We start from the raw sequence: 20,590 nt of genomic DNA on the forward strand, positions 1-20,590 counted from the left end.
CAATCTCACAATGCATTATCATAAAATATGCTACTTATTCTCCCAATCAATATCTGCAGAGGGGGCATCAATCTCACAATGCATTAATATAAAATCTGCTCCTTATTCTCCCAATCAATATCTGCAGAGGTGATTGAGGCATCAATCTCACAATGCATTAATATAAAATCTGCTCCTTATCCTCCCAATCAATATCCGCAGAGGTGATTGCGGCATCAATCTCACAATGCATTATTATAAAATCTGCTACTTATTCTCCCAATCAATATCTGCATAGGGGGCATCAATCTCACAATGCATTAGTATAAAATATGCTACTTATTCTCCCAATCAATATCTGCAGAGGGGGCATCAATCTCACTGTGGATTAATATACAATCTGCTACTTATTCTCCCAATCAATATCTGCAGAGGGGGCATCAATCTCACAATGCATTAATATAAAATCTGCTACTCATTCTCAGAATCAATATCTGCAGAGAGGGCATGGCAGTTGGGTCCAGGTGGTCGGGTCAGTGTTGGGTCCGCTCAATCTACACGAGTGTCGCCTACCCCGGCCCGCTCAAGAGGGCATGACAGGGGTTATGTCAGCCAAACCGACTACACACGGGTCAATCGAGTCAACCCGCTCAATAGGTAGGGTCAGGGTGTTGGGTTGACTTTGGGTTGGGTTCGCCAGCATCCCAAAGTGACCATCCAATCCCAACCAGGATCATGTCGTACCCACACGCGGGTCGACTAGCCCGTCCCAACCAAGAGATATATAATTGGTGTCTCAATCACCCAACGGCAAATCTTGGAAGAATTCTTGAATTGCAATTAACCAAAGACAGTTAAATCAGTACAAGATTCCAACAGCGCCGAAAATGACAAGGTCCGCACAAACTAATGGAAAAGAAGTATTATTTTTTAACAATGCTTAAGGAAAAGAATAGAATGGGGAAAGGGCCATGGCCAAGGTCATGGTCAACCACTGCTTTGGCCTCCGGTCAATCAGACCGTCCTGATCTTGGACACAGAACTCTGATCTTCTTTCCCTCTCTGTTCTCCCTTTTAAAGAGCTCCTGACTTGCAGGCTCTGCGCATGCCTCTGCTGTCGTTATAGCCTTCTCCGATACGTTCGAGTGAAGAACGTATCAGATAGTAAGTCCGGGGTCAAGTCTGCCTAACCAACCGATGGGTCTATTAAGTTGACCCATCCAAGAGGGAGGTCGACCCTAATCTTGAACTAACTACCTAATTTGAACCATGGACTGACTAATCTGACCGGCCCAAGACCGGTCCAATAGTCAGGTTTAGAATGTGTTATAGTCCAGGACAGACAATAAGCCAGCTCAGGACAAGCCCATACTTGTCCAGGGATTTGTCATAACCTTACCACCATTGTCCGGGACGAGACGATAGTAACTTACTTCGTAGAGTGGCATGGTTTTACAGAAAAACAAAAAGGGAAATATATTGGCATGTTCATCACGTTAATTAAATTACCAGGCTTCGGCGACCCTGGCCCTCACATTGAAACAGGGACCCCCTTCGAATAGACCAGTTCCTGGCTACGCTGTAAATCATGGGCCTGCAAATAAGCAGTGATCTATCGAAAAAGATGGGAAAATGAGCCTTCCATTCTTTCACCTCAAAGAACTTAACAAAAATGGGGGTTGTGTTTCCTCTTCGAATACATTTTCCTCGGAGAAAATATAAATTAAAGGACAGAATGGTAATTTAAATAAATCATTGACCAGGTGTTGTTCAGGCGGCTGCTTCCTTGGCCTTGGCAGAGGGCTCGTCCTGGGGTTTCATTGCCGGGAACAGAAGAACTTCCTGCAAGTCAATGAGAAGAGAAAAAATGAATATTTTTTTGATCTCTTGAACATAATGGGGAATTATTTAAAATGAGGGAAAATTTCTTCAAAAAAAAATTAAAATGAGGGGAAAACCTTGATATTCTGGGAATCGGTGAAGAGCATGGCTAGGCGGTCTATGCCGAGTCCCCAGCCACCGGTTGGTGGCAGTCCATATTCCAGGGCTGTGCAGAATGTTTCGTCTAGCGCCATGGCTTCATCATCGCCTGATTGCCGATCCTGAATTCCATCAAATTTATAAATTTCAGATAAAATTGAGGATTTAGGAAACTAGGATAAAAGTTGAATAATACAATGAAAACGAAAGGCACACAAATATTAAGAAAAGTTATTTCGTCTCATAAAAATGATTAAAATAAAATCAAATATTCGAAGAAAGTATGTTTTGGATTTTTAGAGGTTTTGGAGAAAAAAAGTTCAATTCTTTGAAGAAGATGACCAAGGAATGAAAATTTGACTTCCAAAATATAAAGATTTAAGAAATCAGCAGCGAATTGGAATTCATATTGGTTTTCTATGAAACAAATATGAATGCCAATTTTTAAAATATTCGAAAGATATAATTATGACAAGGAAACAAAAGAAATATTTGATTTTAAACGTCCGATGAAGGTATCCGTAGCCTTCAGCAATCATTCAGAAAATGCTAGAACTAATTAGGTCGCAAGATAACTATGGAGCAATTAAATTAGTTCATCATGCCTTGAGCTGCTCGGCAAAACGCTCCCGCTGGACGACAGGATCATTCAACTCCGTGTATGCATTGCACACCTGAAAAAGCCATCATCAACGATAATTTCAAGATGGGCTGCATAAATTTCGACCGAATTTCGAAAAAATTTACCTCATGTTTGTTGACAAAGAGTTCAAACCGTTCGGTAAGTCCTGGCTTAGATCTATGCCACTTGGCTAGAGGACTCATTATCTCTGGATGATTGATGATGAATGTTGGATTTACACAAGTTTCCTCCAGAAAATGTCCTACAAGCTGGTGCCGGACATCAAATAAAAGGATATTGGTTTAATCAATTCATAAACATACTGATCTTGAAATAACATTGAAGAATAGATTTAACACCTTATCGAGTAATCGGGCCGTGGTCTGTGGTGGAGGGCATTTCACATCAAACCTAGCACAAGCTTCAATCAAGTACTTGTTCGCAGCTTCGCTTGCTATATCTTTAGGTATCTGAAGATTCGCCAGAGTTTCCAGCCCTTCAATCATGTCTATCCTCCTACATTCGCAAGACGAAGGGATAACTTTTAAATTAAGTCCTCACTTAGGATTGAAATAAATCATCAAGAATGAGGTCGGCATGCTTAAACTTCCGGTTGTGAGTTCAAAACATGGCGATCATCATCGAACGATGAACGGATGATGATATAAGAGATGATGACGACAGCATGATTACAGGCACTTAAGATAAAAAAACTGATGACCATGAAAATGAAGATGACACTTCGTCTTCAACTATTGGATAACTGTGGTGATGATGATGACAGCATTTGCAAACCAGATGCCAATGATGATTATAATGCACTGTTGAAGATATATATATGACAAACCCTAGAGGGTTTGGAGGAGAAGAAGGGTCGATGGAGGTTGAGAAATGAGAGAATGGATTGACATAAGGAAGTAAGTGGCTTACATTAGGGTATTTATACCCTATGAGAGAGAGGAAATAAGAGCTCCTAAAGGGCTTATAGAATAGGGCCCAATAGGAGGATAAGCACTTAACTAACACCCCCCCGCAAGCGAAGTATGGATGTCGTCCATATTGAGCTTGGATACAGCACGTTGAAGCAGCGGCCGGGACAGTCCCTTGGTGAGGACATCCGCTGCCTGGTCAGCAGAGGAGACGTATTCGAGGTCGAAGAGGCCCTCGTCCATACGTTCCTTGAAGAAATAGCGGTTGCGCTCCATGTGCTTGATGCGCCCTTGCTGTCCGGGGTTCTTGGCCAAGGCGATAGTGGATTTGTTGTCACAGAAGAAGTGGATTGGTCCCACATACGTCACGTGAAGATCGGCGAGGATGTTGTGGATCCACTGTCCCTCGGCTGCCCCATCAGCAAGAGCACGAAATTCGGCCTCGGCATTGGAGCGGGACACCTTGTCCTGCTTGCTACTTTTCCAGCTGACGAGGCTGCCAAGAACGAACGCGTGCAGTACCCGTGGTAGACCGACAATCCACAACGGAGCCAGCAAAATCGGCATCGGTGTACACCTTCACCGTCTTGTCCGAGCTATGAGGGAAGAGGAGTCCTTGCCCGGCAGCCCTTGAGATACGAAAGTACCCGGTGGGCGGCTTGACTGTGGATCTCCCTCGGTGAGTGCATGAACTGACTGAGCAGGTTGACCGCGAATGCAATGTCGGGCCGAGTGTGAGTCAGGTAGAGGAGTTTGCCCACCAACTGCTGATAGCGGTGAGCTTTCGTCAAAGGAGAGTCCTCGCCCTTGCCCAACTTGACGTTGGGGTCGATAGGAGTGCTCACTGGCGCACACCCGGTCATTCCTGTCAAAGTCAGCAAGTCGACGGCGTACTTCTGCTGTGAAACAAAGAGGCCCCGTGAGGAGTACGCCACCTCAAGGCCGAGGAAATATCGGAGAAGGCCAAGGGCCTTGATCTCAAATTCCTTGGCCAGGGCGGTGCTAAGACGAACGGCTTCAGCAGCATCTGATCCCGTGATGAGGATGTCGTCGACGTACACAGCAAGGATGGAGATCCCGGTCAGACGGTGGCGGAAGAACAAAGTGGCATCTCCGTTGCTCTGAGTGTACCCTTCGGCTTTCAGAACAGCGGAGAACCGGCCGAACCACATGCGCGGAGACTGCTTTAGTCCATAAAGGGGCTTCCGCAGTCGGCAGACGTGGCCAGGGGGGCCGAGAGAGTAACCCGGCGGCTGCTGCATGTACACCTCCTCCGTCAAGTCGCCATGCAAGAAGGTGTTCTTGACGTCGAACTGTCGGATAGCCCACCGGAAGTGAGCCGCGAGGGCCAGGAGGAGGCGAACGGTCTCCATCTTCGCCACAGGTGAGAACGTCTCGAAGTAGTCCACTCCGTAAGACTAGGTGAACCCGCGAGCCACAAGTCGAGACTTGTAGCGCTCAAGGGTGCCATCCGCATGATGCTTCTTGGTGTGGACCCACTTGCAATCCACCGCCCGCTTGCCAAGAGGGAGGGGGACGATGTTCCAAGTGCGGTTTCGGAGTAGAGACTGCATCTCCTCGTCCATCGCCGCTTTCCAATGAGGAGAAGCGATAGCATCGGCTAAGCGGCGAGGGATGGGATCCGACTCGATGCGAGCAAGAAACACCCGGTAGGGAGTACTCAGCCGGTCGAAGGAAAGAAAATGCGAAAGAGGATAACGGGGCGTCTGAGTGCACTGACGAACCCCTTTCCGGAGGGCAATGGGCCATCCCAACTGGTCGTCATCGTCGAGAGGTGGAGGATGGCTCGGCCAACGGAAGATGAGCGGAAGCAGGGGGGGAGGGGGAGTCCTCGGGGGGAGGACGAGAAACCTCCACGGGAGAATCAGATGACGGAGCAGGGGAAGAAGACTCGTCATGGGAGGGAAGGAAAGGGTCATCAAGGGGAGGAGGCGCAACGGGAAGCGAGGAGGATGACTCGAGAGGGGACTGATCGGAGGAAGGAGGAAGAGGAGGAGCATGCCGGATTGCGGGAAGCGAAGATGGGGAGGACAGCACGTCCAAAAGGCCCCTCGGGGGTCACCGACGGAGAAGAATCAAAGGGAGAGGGATCATGGAAGGAGGAAGAAGATGCGGGAGCGGTGGGCTCCAAGAAAGGAACGGGCCCCAAGTGGGGAGCCGAGGGAGCCTCATCCAACGGGAGGCGGGATGAGGAAGAGTGGTCCCCAAAATAGGGTTCAAGCTCGGCAAAGGTGACATTTGCCGAGATGAAGTATCGCCGAGACGGCGGATGGTAGCACCGATACCCCTTCTGAAGAGAGGAGTACCCAACGAAGACGCACCGAACAGCACGAGCGTCAAGCTTTGTCCGGCCCGGAGACGTGTCGTGGACATATGCCGTGCAGCCGAATATCCGTGACAAGAGACTCGTCCGCAGGCACGTGTCGGGGAAGGCCGCGCTCATCCGGTCTAGGGGGCTAGAGAACGCCAACAGCTGGGTGGGAATGCGATTGACGAGATGGGTGCTCGTCAGGACGGCATCGCCCCAATACGGCCACGGGGCCTTGGCGTCGATAAGGAGCGTCCGGGCCGTCGAGGTGACATAGCCGATGCGGCGTTCGGCTAGTCCGTTCTGCTCCGGGGTGGCAGGGCATGAAGATTCGTGGAGGATCCCCCGGTCGGCGAAGAAGGCGTCGAGGTCGTTGTTGAAGAAGTCGCGGGCATTATCTGAGCGAAACCGCTGGATACCCCGACCAAACTGCGTCGCCACCATCGCACAAAAATGACGGACATTCTGCGCAACTTCCGACTTCGCGGTGAGGAGGTAGACCCACGCATAGCGAGTTGCCTCGTCCACAAGTAGAAGGAAGTACCAATGACCTTTCAAGCTAGGTTTCGGGGCAGGTCCCTACACGTCGCTATGCACCCAGAACAGCGGGACAGATGTGTGAGCCGAGGACGGAGTGAAGGAAGAACGGCGATGCTTCGCCAACTGACAAGCGTCACACACCAAGGTCTTAAGGTCCAAGCCAGAACATAATTCAGGGGAAAGACGCTGAAGAGTCGCAAAAGGCGGGTGGCCCAGCCGCTGGTGCGTCATCAGGAGTCGTCCCCACCGCTGCTCGCCCCGTCGTGTCCGGAGCACCGCGACGCACCGCGACCCTCCCCCATCATCCAGCAACAGCAGCCCGTTCTCCCGCCTAATCCGTGTAGTCCGGCCGACCTTGTCAGACAGAAACATGCCGTCAGGTTGGAGATGAAATGAGCACTGGACGGCATCAACAAGGCGTTGTGGTGACAGAAGTACAGCCCGCAGGTCGGGAACGTGGAGGACGTTGCGGACCACACCAAGGCCGTCCACATAGACTGCCCCGATTCCAGCCACACGTAGTCGTCCACCCCCGGCCGTGAGAACAGTACGTGCACCACTATGCCGGACGTAGGAGACGAACCGAGTGTTGAGGGGGGTCATGTGCTCAGTGGCCCCCGAGTCAAGCACCCAAGTCGTGTCCGATACGACCGGCGACTGAAACGCCGTATGGCCGCAATACCAAGTGTCGGCAGGGGAGGAAGACGCACCAAATGTGCCGAAGTAGGCAGTCGAAGAAGGCTGCATGGCTGCCACCTGATCACGGAGCCGGGCAAGCTCGGCTTGGATGCTGTCCAGAGCCGTGGTAGACGTGCTCGGGGCCGGGGAAGATTCAGAGTGGGCCAACATGGCCTTGCTGTCCGCCTCTTTCTTCTTTCGCCAGTCGTTGAGACGTTTAGTGCACTTGTTCGTCCAGTGGCCCGGCTTCCCGCAATAGGTGCAGACGGGTGTTTTTGCAGGCGGCAGCGGCTGCCGGAGTCGGTAAGAGGGCCGAGGACTGCCCAGCAGCGGCAGCAGGTGCTGCCAGAAGAGCAGAAAACACAGCCGGGTCGGAGGTGGGAGTCCCATGGAGAAGGAGATGACTCTCTTCCTCCTGGAGCTCCTGAACCAACGTCTCGAGATCCGGAGGGCCATCTTTGTTGTGCAGGGCCCGACAACGAATGGCCTCATATTCCCGGTTTAGGCCGTTGAGAAACCCCATGATGCGCAGGATAAGCATGTTCTGATAGGTCTTGCACTTGGGGTCGTCCGTGGGCAGGTAGTGGTCCACTTCATCCCACGCCTTCTTGTGTGGGAGAGCATAATCGGAGATCGACAGAGAGCCCTGTTTCAGGTTGGAAGCTTGAGCAGCGAGGGCGTAGATGCGCCACCAATCATTCTCCCGCCTGCAAAATTTCGTGGCTTGGTCCCAAAACCCTTTGACCGTTTTCTGATGGGGAAAGCGGTCGCGGAAATCGGGGGCCAATGTGAACGTGGACAGCCACCCAAGAATGAACTGCTCCTCGGCGTCCCAAGCCGCATAGTGAGGGTGATCGGCGGTCAAGGGATCCTCGGTGCAGTGCTTGTACAGTTGACGGGATTTGAGGGTGGTCTCGATGAAGCGAGACCACTGCAGAAGATTCGGGCTGCGGAGAAGAGTTGATTCCGGGACCAGAGGCAACGGATGAGTGATCTTGTAGGAGAGCGGCTTCTCCGCAAAGTCGGTCTCTGTGTAAGGCATGGTTTCCTCAAGAAAAAAAACTGGGGGGCGCGCGCTGCAGCGGACGGGCGGAGTGCGAGGACCTTCACAGCAACTAACTGGCTGCGGCTTGCTGCGCTGGCTGCGCGGCTGGCTGTGAGGCTGGCTGCGCGCTGACTGCGCGCTGGCTGCGCGACTGGCTGTGCGGCTGGCTGCGGCTGGCTGTGCGGCTGGCTGTGCGGCTGCCGGCTGGCTGCGCGCTGGCTGCGCGGCTGGCTGCGCGGCTGACTGCGCTGCGGGCTGCGCGGCTGGCTGTGCGGCTAACTGCGCTGGCGGGCGGCGCGCTGGCTGCGCGGCTGAGCCGGGCTGCGCGCGCTTGCTGCTGTGCGGTTGGCTGGTCGCGCGGGCGGCTGGCTGCTGCGCGGCTTGCTGCTGTGCGCTGCTGGCTGGTCGCGCGGCGGCTGGCTGTGCGCGGCGGCTGGTCGCGCGGCTGGCTGGTCGCGCGGCTGGCTGGTCGCGCGGCTGGCTGCTGCGCGGCTTCTGCGCGGAAGTCCTCAGGTGAGAACGTGAGATCAAACCCTAGAGATCAAACCAAGAAGGCTGCAGAGAACAGCCTTTCTAGGGTTTCAAAGGAGAAACCCTAGAAATGAGGAAGGAGGGAGGGAGGGTGAGATCAAGGGGATCTCAAACCCTAAAGGGTGATGTCAAACCCTAGGGAGGAGAGGGAAGATCAGGAGCCCTAGGGCTCTGATACCATGACAAACCCTAGAGGGTTTGGAGGAGAAGAAGGGTCGATGGAGGTTGAGAAATGAGAGATATAAGTCTATGATAAAGCCTGGTATTTACAGACCCAAAATAAGTCTATGTTGAATTGGGCCAACAAGCCCATTATTACCCGATCTGTTCAAAATGACAGATCGGGTAAGTAACAGCTAGTAAAACTAGCCATTAAATTAATCGTTGTAAGAGAGGCTGTTTAAATCTCTTGTCACTTCTCCTTCCACGAGATCAGTACAATTGACATGCACAACAACTAATGTCATAGTAATTGTCACTGTTGATGTCAAACAGGAAACTGAACTATGAAAGATCAGGTACCTGAAAGGTGGGGTGAAATCTATTTCAATATGATCATTGTCAACTCCATTGGCATGGTATTTGACTTTGTACCCACCAGTCAACTCCTTGACCATTCCTGTTTAAAATCAAAAGTTTTAGCCATGCACAGAATATGATTCAAAAGAAACCAACAAACGTACTTACCGGATACCATGTTCTCAGTCATTTCCATCAGGTCATTATAATCAGCAAATGCCATGTAAAACTCGCAAGTGGTGAATTCAGGGTTATGAGTCAGATCTATGCCCTCGTTCCGGAACTGCTTTCCGATTTCGTATACACGTTCCAACCCACCAACGACAAGTTCCTTCAAATAAAGCTCTGGGGCAATGCGCATAAACAGCCTCATATTTAATTCATTATGATGTGTTACAAAAGGCCTGGCGGCTGCACCCCCGGCAATCATGTTCATCATCGGAGTTTCCACCTGTATGGTATAAAGATATGAACCTTTTAGGGAAGTTGATAAAAAGTCACTCTTAACGTTGAAATGGTGTTGTCACAGAACATGATTCTAACCTCCAGGAAGTCGAGATTGTCCAAGAATCTTCTTATGTAGGAAATTATTCTAGAACGAGTCTTGAATACTTGCCTTACTTCATTGTTCAGCATCAGATCCAAGTATCTCTGACGGTAGCGAGTTTCCTGAAAAACATATAAAATCAACCATCATGACACCAAAAATATAAAGCAAAGGAAAAGAAGAAACTTTCAATTACTTTTTCCAGAAAAATAGACCAAGGAAGCATCAAAGTTCAGATAGATATTGCAAATATATAGCGAAAAAACTACCATCTGGGACAATATTTCAAAGATTAGAAAATGCATTTTCCAGTGTCTAGAATTGAGCAAGAACGCTTAAAGATTGATACATTCTTCACACAAAAGTATCAGAGAGAACCCAAAGACAGTGAAAGTTAGTTAGAGACAGATGTGGGGCCCACACGTGAAAGATCGTTTAAAGGTGCAAGCTGAGCAGGAAAACAGGAGCGAAGTTGTTTTTAAAGATTGGGACAGTCGTAGAGACCAGAGGCCAGAGCAGCGGGCGTCAACGGCCAGAGGGGAGAAGATCGACCTGGAGGGAGATCCTTCTCCATCTATCTTCTTATCGTTTTTCTTCTTCTGTTCGAATGACATTCATAGTTTTCGCTGTCATTTTTAGGATTCTATTATTGGTCACACCCTAGAGGATTTGCAATTCAAGATTTAATCAAGATTGTTGTTGGACTCTGATACACTGTTTTGTATCAAAGACCATGCGCAACGAGAAATGAAGAAAAATAGCTAACTTCCAAGTTGAATCAGAGATTTGATTATACAACTTGTCAACAAGATTGATAATTAAATTGTGTACATAAATTACTTTTGTCCAAGTTTCAGCAGCCTGTGTAAATTCAATTTTATGGTATTCTTTCAAATGAAGATATCGTTCTACCTGATCCTTGAGGACATACGCATCAGGATTCCGAACCATTCCTGGAGTCCAAACAGTCTCTTTACTCTGGAATGAATATCAGGATGTGAAGTAAGTATAGAGTGTAAACCCATATAAAAAGAAGAAAGGGCATTATCGTTAATAAACCTTGGAAGAAGCACTCTCTGCCGCACTAGCTGCCTTCTGCCTTGGCATCATGTGGAGACAAGGTGAGAGGACGACAAATGACTTAGGAAAAATGCTGAGCTCTCCTCGTTTGCTCTTTCCTGTAGAATGATGTCAGTGACTAACAGATTACTTTGAATACTTTGATTAACAACACAGTAAGTAGTAGAAAGATCTGCCCTTTCAGTCCAGAGAACTGAAAAAAAACGAAAAAAGAATCATGAAGATAATAAGTCAAACAAAAAAGCAATGCATTGTTGAGCACGAAGAAAAGCAAGGTCCTTGTATTCTTCAAGAGAGCAGAATATGATGAGAAATAAGAATGCCTTTTTTCAACTCAAGAGAGGTTATTGCAATCTTTGCAACAATAATCAAATATGGAAATTGAAAAAGAAAAAAGGTTAAGGGACATTAGACTCGCTACAGATGGAAACAAACAACTCCTTCAAGGAAACTTTCGCCATCCAAGAAGTAGCTCATACTTTTTAATAACGTTAGCCCACCGGCCACAACACCTTCAGACGACAACCAAATCATATCGGAACAAGATACATCAAAACACATTGACAGACGTGCCCATGAAAATCTTTCAGACATAACGAACCTGGGTATCCACATATGCCAACGATGTCACCACGCTTTACCCCTGAATGATGTCTTGAAAATTCAGCTTCATCAAGATCAGAGTCTCTGCCAGATGAAAAGAGAGCATAAATTCATGCACAATACTTGGACCAAAGATCACAAAGAAAAAACAAAGAATTGAAGCAGCATTTCACACGATGAAGCTACCAGAATGATAGCAAAAAATTTTATACCAGCGGGTAGGGATTAAGCCAGTTGGCCAGGTTCAGATCAATCATTCATAGCGTCCATCAACCAGACCTTATTCAAACCAAACTGCATATCGACCAGCCCTAATGCAAACTGAACCGCTCATCGCCCTACTAAGGGAGAATTTTAATAAATTGGTCGAGATAGCAAGGAGGCAGGCGATTGCAATTTCATTCTGAGGAGCAGGATTCTGATCTCCCCAACTCTGACACAGTTATTGTTGGCCGCAATGCAATGATATCAATTATAGCTATAAATAAATTTAAATATCATAAATAAAGGCCTCTGGGTAAGGCTCTGCATAGCATCAACAGAACTTTTGCGGGCGCATATTTGGGCAATGTGAGGTTTGAATTCCCACTCACTTGAGACAATATTTTGCTTTGAACCCCGTGGCCATCCCTACCAGTGAGTAGAATAAACCATAAATAGGCAGACAGAGATTCTGAATATAGTCTCGAATCAGCCTAGGGAAATGTAGACGATATGAACCAGTCATCCATGTTTCAATCATCCCAAGGCGCCCTAAAATGTACAACTTGTGCCAAAGTCGAGAAGAGCGACTTTGATTATACACTAACGAGGAAATACTGCCTAATCCACCAAACATTATAACTTTCCAAAAATAACAAGTGTATATTCACGGAGAATATTTATTCAAAGAAAATTTCTAACCTTGCGTCAGCCATTACTTGCACTTTAACTCCACCACCATAAAGATCATAGAAGAACAGCTTCAATGAGGAGGACCGCTTGTTCATTATTCTCCCTGGATTTAATATTAGGAGACAAGAAACATTACTGTAACAGTATCCTTTCAAGAAACATTACTGTAAATCGAATGTGAAGGAATACAGTCGATCGGTTGAAACAAGCGATTAATGAAAAAACACAGGCCCTCAGTATCTAGCCCAGGAAACAGTGAACACGATTGATAAGTTTTTTCCGGTGAAAGAACACAATGGATAAGTAAGCCAGTAAGTACCAGCAAGCTTGACTTCGACATCTTTCAGATGTTCCCCATCGGCAAGACTCTGGTACTTATCAATGTATTCTGAAATGGATATCTTGACATCAAATTTGTGTGGGTACGGGTTCACGCCAGATGACTTGAGAGAAGCAAGGGTTTTGAGTCTGTTCTCAAAGTATTGCTGCACTTAAGATAAATTCAAGGGTGAAGATTTGCCTTTTATAGAAGTAAATAAGGAAAGTAGATAGAACATGCCGTCGGATCAACATCCTCGTCATCCCCCGCCGACGGCTTCGGCACTTGCTCCTTTGGCTTCGCGGCCGCCTGTCTAATAACACGCCATTAGTGCCATTCCAAACAGGCAAATGATCCAAAGTACTATCATCTCCACTTCTCCAATGAACTCAAGCATCAATTAATAAAATTGACAGCAAAAAAATAACAGAGAACAACGACTTATGATTTCTGTAATTCTAACCACGCAAATGTTCAAAATTATCTCCAAAAAATCATGGGGAGGATCAAATTGAATGCCCACATCAGGTTTTAAGTGTTAGACTTCTCCAAAGAATTCAAGCATCAATTAAAAAAATTGACCCCGAAGAAGTGACAGAGAACAACGACATACGATTCTGTCGTTCCATCCTCTCAATTGATCCAAAGTACCAAAAAAAATCGAGGAGACGGTCAAGATGAATAGCCACATCAAGTTAGAAGTGTTCGACTTCTCCAAAGAACTCACGCATCAATTAAAAAAAATGACGGCGAAGAAGTGCCAGAGAATAACATACAATCCTGTCGTTCCATTCTCGCAATTGATCCAAAGTGCCACCCAAATAATCATAGTGACGGTCAAATTGAATATTCACATCACGTTTAAAGTGTAAAACTTCTCCAAAGAACACAAACATCAGTTAAAAATTTTGATGGCAAAGACGAGACAGAGAAAACCAACATAAGATTTCAGCTAATCCAACCCCGCAATTGATCTGAACTACCACAAATACTAAAAGAAGAACGTCAATCTGAATCTAAGCATCAAATTTCTAAGCCTTGACTTTTCCAACGACCTCAAACACCAATCAAAAAAGTTGACGACCTTAGACTTTTTCTCCTCTTCCTTCCGCAGCCTCTCCTCCTCGAGCTTCTTCTTCTTCGCCTCCTTCTTCAGCGCACTGCTCGCAAAACCGAGAAAAAAAATCTCACAACAGAGAAGAAAAATATATTCCGCGCACAATTAAGAAAAATACTGAAAAAAACAACAAAATCATCCATCCAAGAAGCTTACTTCTTGCTAATCGTCTCTCCAGAAACAGAGACAGCGGCAACTTTATCTGCCAAATCCAGCTTATCCTCCTCCATCAACGAACACAATTTGAACTGAAAATCAACCTCCTGCTGAACAACACAAAACCCTAGCCGAGGCGAAGATGAACAGAGAAGAGTATTTGACTAGTAGCAATAAGAGAGAACAAGTAACCGCCAGGAGCTATAATATTACGCCACGTACCCCACCCAAAACCCTAACGAATCAACGGACCGATGGATGCCACGCTCTAAGAACCGACGGCTAAATTTCGAAGGGCGACCAAAGTCAACGATTGCGTTGACCTGTCGTTTGATTTGGATCAAGGGGCAAGGAAATTTTGGCGGGAAAACTTTGAATCCCAAAGTAGGGATTGACGCACGGCTCAGCACGATCTCGAAGTAGGGTTTAGGGTTTAGGGTTTGGCGAGAAAATTTGTGTTAGTGAGCTAATTTAGACCGCTCTGAGCTCTGAGCGCTAATTTAGACCGCTTGATGGCGCAGCACAACCCGAAACCCCGGAAACGTCTTCGGAGACGTCACCATCGCCATCGACATCACCACTAGTATGCGTTCAGGCCGCCTGGCAAGCCAAGGTGACGGCACGCACGCCCGGATTCAAGTACTCCGGGTAACGGGCACATTATCTTCGTTTTTTTGTTCATCGTTTTGGTTCTTAGTTGTCGTTCGTTGTTTTGACCCCCGTTGCTGTCATGTCTAGCGAGGGAAGATCCATCCTAAGGGGATGAACACTCGTCTTTCCCCCAGTTGGAAATGTCAAACCCCCCAGCCCTAAGTTTCAGGATTGTCGGGGTTGACTTGGAACATCCTAGAAAATAGGATGACCTAGCTTATCCTTGAAAATAGGATTGCACCTACTTTCTAGGACCGTGCCTAGTTTTTAGGGGGCATTTAGGCCTTGTGTTGTGCCTATAAAAGGCCTCCCATTTCCCTTGTTTTCTTCAACCCAACATCCCTTGATGTATTCCTCTTTTCTCCCTTTGAGTTGAGTAGAGTTTCTTGAAAGTTCTTTTGAACTAGAAATCTCTTCCCCTTCCTCTCTCTCTCGCTCTTGGAGTTGGTGCTCTCTTGACAGTGACGACGCAGGGACGTGACGAGGCTAACAACTATGCCTTGGTGTTTCTCCTCATATTGTCCTGGGATCATCGTCTAGATCTTCTACATTGGTTCACGTCCAAGTACGCTTCCACGAGTGTGTGCGCCCAACGCCCCCTCACCTCCCCCTTCTTGTTTGTCTTTTTTGTTTTGTTTGTTTGGACTTTGTTGTAAGGGGTCATCCATGTTCCCCTATAAAAGGGAATGATGGATGCCCTAAGAAACCACCCTTTTGTTTTTTTGAAAGAAAATTCCATCGAGAAGGAAAGGGTCCCGTTCCAAGAGGAAGAAGGAAGAAGGAGGGAGGAAGAGGAAGAAGGAGAGGGAGGAGGAGGGAAAGGAAGAAGAAGGACCGCCCCTGCTGCCATCGTCGAGCCACCAGCCCTCCGCTACCGTGCTGAGCCGCCGGCCTACCACGCCATCCAGGCGCGTCGTCGCCCGCGCTTGGCCAGGCCACCAGAGCTGCTAGCCACGGTGAGTGGCCGCCTCTCGTCGCCCTGCGCTCGTGCCTCCTCGCCTGCGCTCGCCCGGGTTGTTTGAGTTGCCAGCCGCCGCCAGCCACCACTCGCTGCCCCGCACTCATGCCTCCTGTCCCACGCACGCCTAGGCCGCCTGAGTTGCCAGCTGTCGCCCGCAGCTGCCTCTCGCCTCATCGCCCACGTACGCCCGGGCCACCTGTGCCACCCGCCGCCACCGCGGTCGACGTCCCGCGCCTCCACGCACCCCGTCCGCACCGCCCTCGGCACTCGGTCCCTTGTTGTGTCCGCCGCTTAACCGCCTGTGACGCCTCCGCACGCGAGCGCGCGCCGAAGCCTATCGACCACCGATGTCGCCTCCCGCCCGCTCGACACCGTTGTCCGCCTACCACTGCTCCTCGTCACCATGACGCCGCCACAGAAAACACCCGATATGGAGACGACAATCTCCAAACGCGACAAACAGTACGTAGCCCCGCCCTCATCTCTTATCTTTTTCAGTGCACTTTCTATTGCCTCCACCGCGCCCGGGTTAGACGTAGGTGAGCGGAACTTGACGAGTGAACCATACATCTTGAGTGTCTTACTTGTTCGGTACGAGTCGCGCTTGCCCGTCCCATGTGAGCACCATCCCACGGGGACCTTACCCGTTCGGCGCCGTACCGTCCTCGACCCCTTGGATGCAGCTCGGAAGGCCCATTCGCCACCACTGGACGACTCTATCGATCTCTCGGAAGTCGGATTCCCATGTTAGTCGGCGCTTGCACGCACTACAACTAGACGCTCACGCATTTCATCATAGTTCTTAACTGCTCAGGATCACTATCCGACAATGCCCCGGCCGTAATCCGATACGGGCCCCACTTCCACACCGAGTCAACACGCTCGGTGACGACTGGACGACACCCCGACACCGTCCAGCATCACCTCTCTGAGCCTCGTACCGCTCAAAACGTGCAAAAAAGCACGAATGAACACGAACATGAATGGAAAAAATCCAATCCAAACGGGTTGGCGAATGGCTAGCTAATAGACAAATGGTTCACGAACATCTGGGATTCTCGAGGAATTTTTTTACAATATAATAGTAATATTTTCTCTCTCTCACTCTCGTCCCCTGGTTCCTCCCATATCAGAGAGAAAGGGGGGGATCGGCGATCTCAAAGTAGGGTTTAGGGTTTAGGGTTAGGCGTGAAAATTTGTGCCAGTGAGTTAATTTAGACAGTTCTGAGCTCTATGTGCACTGGGCGGGGCGGGTCGATTATAGAAATCTGAGCCGCGTGCAGCTCAAAATGGCCTAGGGATGGATAAAAAATTTTTGTTCATTCGAGAACATGCGAACAAACACAAACGAAAACAAACACGAATGGAAAAAATTCAATCCAAACGGGTTTACGAACAGCTTGCTAACAGTAAGAACCGTTCACAAATATTTGGGATTCCTGATGAATTTTTTAACAATATAATGATAATATTTTCTCTCTCTCTCGTCCCCTGGCTCCTCCCCTATCAGAGAGAAAGGGGGGGACTGGCGATCTTTAAGTAGGGTTTAGGGTTTAGGGTTAGTGATGGCGCGTCACCACCGGTCGTCATCGAGCCAGCAGCAGAGGAGCAGCAGGACTTCCCCGACTCAGCACCCGAGGAGCCGGCACTACCCAGCTCGCCACCAAGACGAGTCCAGCCACCACGACGAGCCGCCGCAGCAACACGGGATCCCGCATTCCGTTACTCGGCATGACGCGGACGCCGACCACCGGAGCACACCGTTACAGTCAGTTACTTTATCTTATAGTTTTTCCCTTTATTCGTATTGTCGTGTAGCGGGGGAAGGGCCCATAGGAGGAACCCTTTCCCCCCCTTTTTTTTATGTTGGGCCTGACAAGCCCGTTTCCTATTTTTCTTGCTTATTTTCTCTCCTTTTCTTTTGTGTTATTGGACTTAAGGAAGGGCCATCTTCACCCATATATAAGGGGAAGAGGTGGGTGCTTCCCTTACCTTTGACCTAATTTTTGAAGAATTGCACTTTGAGAAAGAAGGGTCAGGTCGTGGAGAAGAAGAGAAGAAAGAAGAAGAAGAGGAGAAAGAAGAAGAAGAAGAGAGGAAGAAGAGAAGGGGAAGAGAAGGGGAAGGGAAGGAGATCGTCGCTGCGATCAGCGTCAGCGCCGCCTCCATGCCAGCTGCCTCGTCGCAGCCGCAGCCAGCCGCCGCGCTCGCTGCTCGAAAGCAGCTGCCGCCGCCAGCGCCGCCCGCCGCGCCGCTCGCCGCTTCGCCGCTCGCCGCGCCCGCTAGTCGCCGCCAGCCGCTGCGCGCCAGCTGCCAGCCGCGCCGCCGCCGCTCGCGCAGCGCCGCTGCCGCGCCGCCATCAGCCGCGCTGGCCGCCCGTCGCGCCCGCTCGCTGCCGATCGCGATCAGCGCCGCTGCCGCAGCCGCGCGCGACCGGGCGCGCGCTGCCGCGCCCAGCCGGCCACCAGCTGCGCGACCTGGTCGCGCGAGCGCCGCGGCTTGCTGCCACTGCGCGCCGACCGTGAGTGCGACCTGCTCGACCGACACGCCGCAGCACTACTGCCGGGCCCGCCGTGAGCTGGCACCGTGAGTCCACATCGATCATCATCGCTGCCGCGCCGCCCGCTTCTCGCTGCTGCACTGCTGTTGCTGCGCCCGGCCGCCTCCCTTGTCACGTGCTCGTGATTGGTATACTCCTTCACCAGCGCTCCTCTCGTGGAAACTCCTACTGAGTCAACCGCCGCCCGCGACGAGGTACCTGCCATCCTCGCTTCTTGGTCCTTATTTCTTACAGTACTTTCGTATTGCCTCCACCGCTCGGGTTAGATAGGTGAGTGAGACAGATTGAGAGAACGACGAAACAAAGACGGCGTCTTACCTGTCGATGCAGTGGGGACGCCCCGACGCGTGTGAGCATTCCAGTGGGAGTTACCCCATTCGACGGCGTGCGCGCCCTCGACCCACCTCGGACGACTTGGAGGGCTGGTTCAACCCAGCTAGGCGACCCCGTCCCCGCTCCGGATTGGCTCTCATAGCTTGTCGGCGCATTGCACGTACCATAGTAGGACCATCATCCTCGTTATCGTCATACATGCATTTCTGTTCTCCGCATATCCATCGGTTGACGTCGTGGACGTGAACCGATTAGTTAGTGATACGACACCGAGTTCCTACCCTCGGTGACGGTCGGACGCCGTTGAGACGACGTCCGGCATCAGTTAGGCGTGAAAATTTGTGCCAGTGAACTAATTTTGACCGCTCTGAGCTATATGTGTGCTGGTCCGGGCGGGTCTATGGTAGAAATCTGAGCCGCGTGCCGCTTTTGTTCAAGGGATGGGGGAAAAGGTTTTGTTCGTTCAAGAACATGCGAACAAACACGAACGAACACGAATGGAAAAAATCTAATCCAAACGGGTTGGCAAACAGCTTGCTGACAGACGAACAGTTCACAAACATCTGGGATTCCCGAGGAAATTTTTTTACAGTATGATGATAATATTTTCTCTCTCTCGTCCCCTGGTTCCTCCCTTATTGTAGAGAAAGGGGGGACCGGCGATCTCTCTCTCTCTCCCCCCGACCCCATCTTCCGCCTCTGGTCCCCCCTCCCATCTCGTCCCCCACCTCTCTCTCCCTCTCTCTCTCCCTCTCCTTCCCTCCCTCTCTCTCTCTCTCTCTCTCTCCCCCCCCCCACCCCTCTCCCATTCTCCCGTCCCCCTCACTCCCTCTCTCATCTCTATCTCTCTCTCCAATAATACAGTTTTTTACCATTTTTCAAAACGCGTAGTGTTCGCGAACGGTTCACGAACGAACCGAACATGAACCTTGCTTTTGACATGTTAGTTCGTCATTGAACAGTGTTTGTTCGATGCCAAACAAGGAACTTCCCATCTCCCTAAAATGGCCCAAGGGAGATGAGAAACAAGAGAGAGATGGATACAGAGGTTCGAGTTTACGAGCGGGCGCGGAGAGGATAACACTCCAGATAAGATTAGTTTGTAACCTTACTTGAGATTTGGCACTCTAAATATCAATCCTCTAACCGAATATTAAATTTGGGATAGCGGCATTGTCATATCCATAAAAGTTTATTTTTTGTGCTGTTTTCACCCAGTGCATTTTGGGCACAACAAGAACATCAATCACATCCATATGAGAAGAGACAAGCAATGGAAAGATGCGCAATGGAAAATACAATCATCCGCACTCTGATCTGAATCAAAATCTCAAACGAGATATACTTCAATAATGGATAGATGAGCATTGTGAGATATATATATACATATATATATATATATATTTATTTATTTATTTATCTTTAGATGTGCTACAATAGAAGTAGTTGTGAGAAATTACATGGCAATACTGAGTTGGACCTTCAAAACAGGGTCAGGGAAAATAGTCATCCAGTGTTTCTCAGTCCAAGGGGATTTAAGTGTAGCATCTAATGGGCCATGTGGTTGTGTAATAGTAAGATCTTGTCAATTCCTAAACAATCAAGATACAAGGTCTTCCGAATTAGGCTAAGTAGAACTGTTGATTAGATATTAGGTGGTAAACCTATCAATTTTACTTTATTTCTTCAACAATCTAAGGAAAAGCCTCAGTGGGAGTCAAGGTAGTGTAGCATTTCTTCTTACATAACGACTAAGGGCATAAAGTCCTCTCTACCTGGTCATTCATTTGTGGGGTTTAAGTAAATACTATAAAGTCACAATAGGTGTTATAATATTGAAAATACTTTGCCAAAAAAAAATGGAAACGATGATTTGTATACATTTGTCTATACCATCACATTCATAGATATATATCTATATCTATCTATCTATCCATATATATATATATTATATTATATATAATATATATATATGAGTATATTATATAATATATATATATATGGGTATATATGTATATATGTGTGTGTGTGTGTATGGGTGTTAAGACCTATACCTGTTTTTATTGTTGATATGTGTACCTATATATTTAGAGCTGTTATACACCAATATTCCCTATCTTTGTGTGTGTGAGTGTGCTTGCACACGTGTATACAGACAAATTAAAAACAGCAATGCTTTAAGAATGTGAGTCTGAATTAAGATGGCCCTTTGTGTAG

The 20,590-nt window shown here is 48.6% G+C and overlaps 1 protein-coding gene across 1 annotated transcript; it reads right to left on the minus strand.

Annotated features, from left to right (window-relative positions):
• Positions 1-1,604: 1,604 nt before the first annotated feature.
• ATKRS-1 (lysyl-tRNA synthetase 1) lies at positions 1,605-14,029 on the minus strand. The gene is made up of 16 exons (XM_078589199.1): positions 13,869-14,029; positions 13,680-13,755; positions 12,836-12,904; positions 12,596-12,761; positions 12,286-12,379; positions 11,381-11,466; positions 10,759-10,877; positions 10,612-10,677; positions 9,696-9,821; positions 9,321-9,603; positions 9,156-9,252; positions 2,941-3,097; positions 2,707-2,850; positions 2,565-2,633; positions 1,938-2,081; positions 1,605-1,821 (listed from the first exon to the last, which is right to left on the minus strand). Exons 1-16 carry the CDS (start codon positions 13,940-13,942, stop codon positions 1,750-1,752), a joined length of 1,842 nt encoding a protein of 613 aa, XP_078445325.1. The 5' UTR covers positions 13,943-14,029; the 3' UTR covers positions 1,605-1,749.
• Between the last annotated feature and the right edge of the window lie 6,561 nt (positions 14,030-20,590).

Source organism: Wolffia australiana, chromosome 17, assembly GCF_029677425.1.
Source record: "Wolffia australiana isolate 7733 chromosome 17, ASM2967742v1".
Classification (NCBI taxonomy): domain Eukaryota; kingdom Viridiplantae; phylum Streptophyta; class Magnoliopsida; order Alismatales; family Araceae; genus Wolffia; species Wolffia australiana.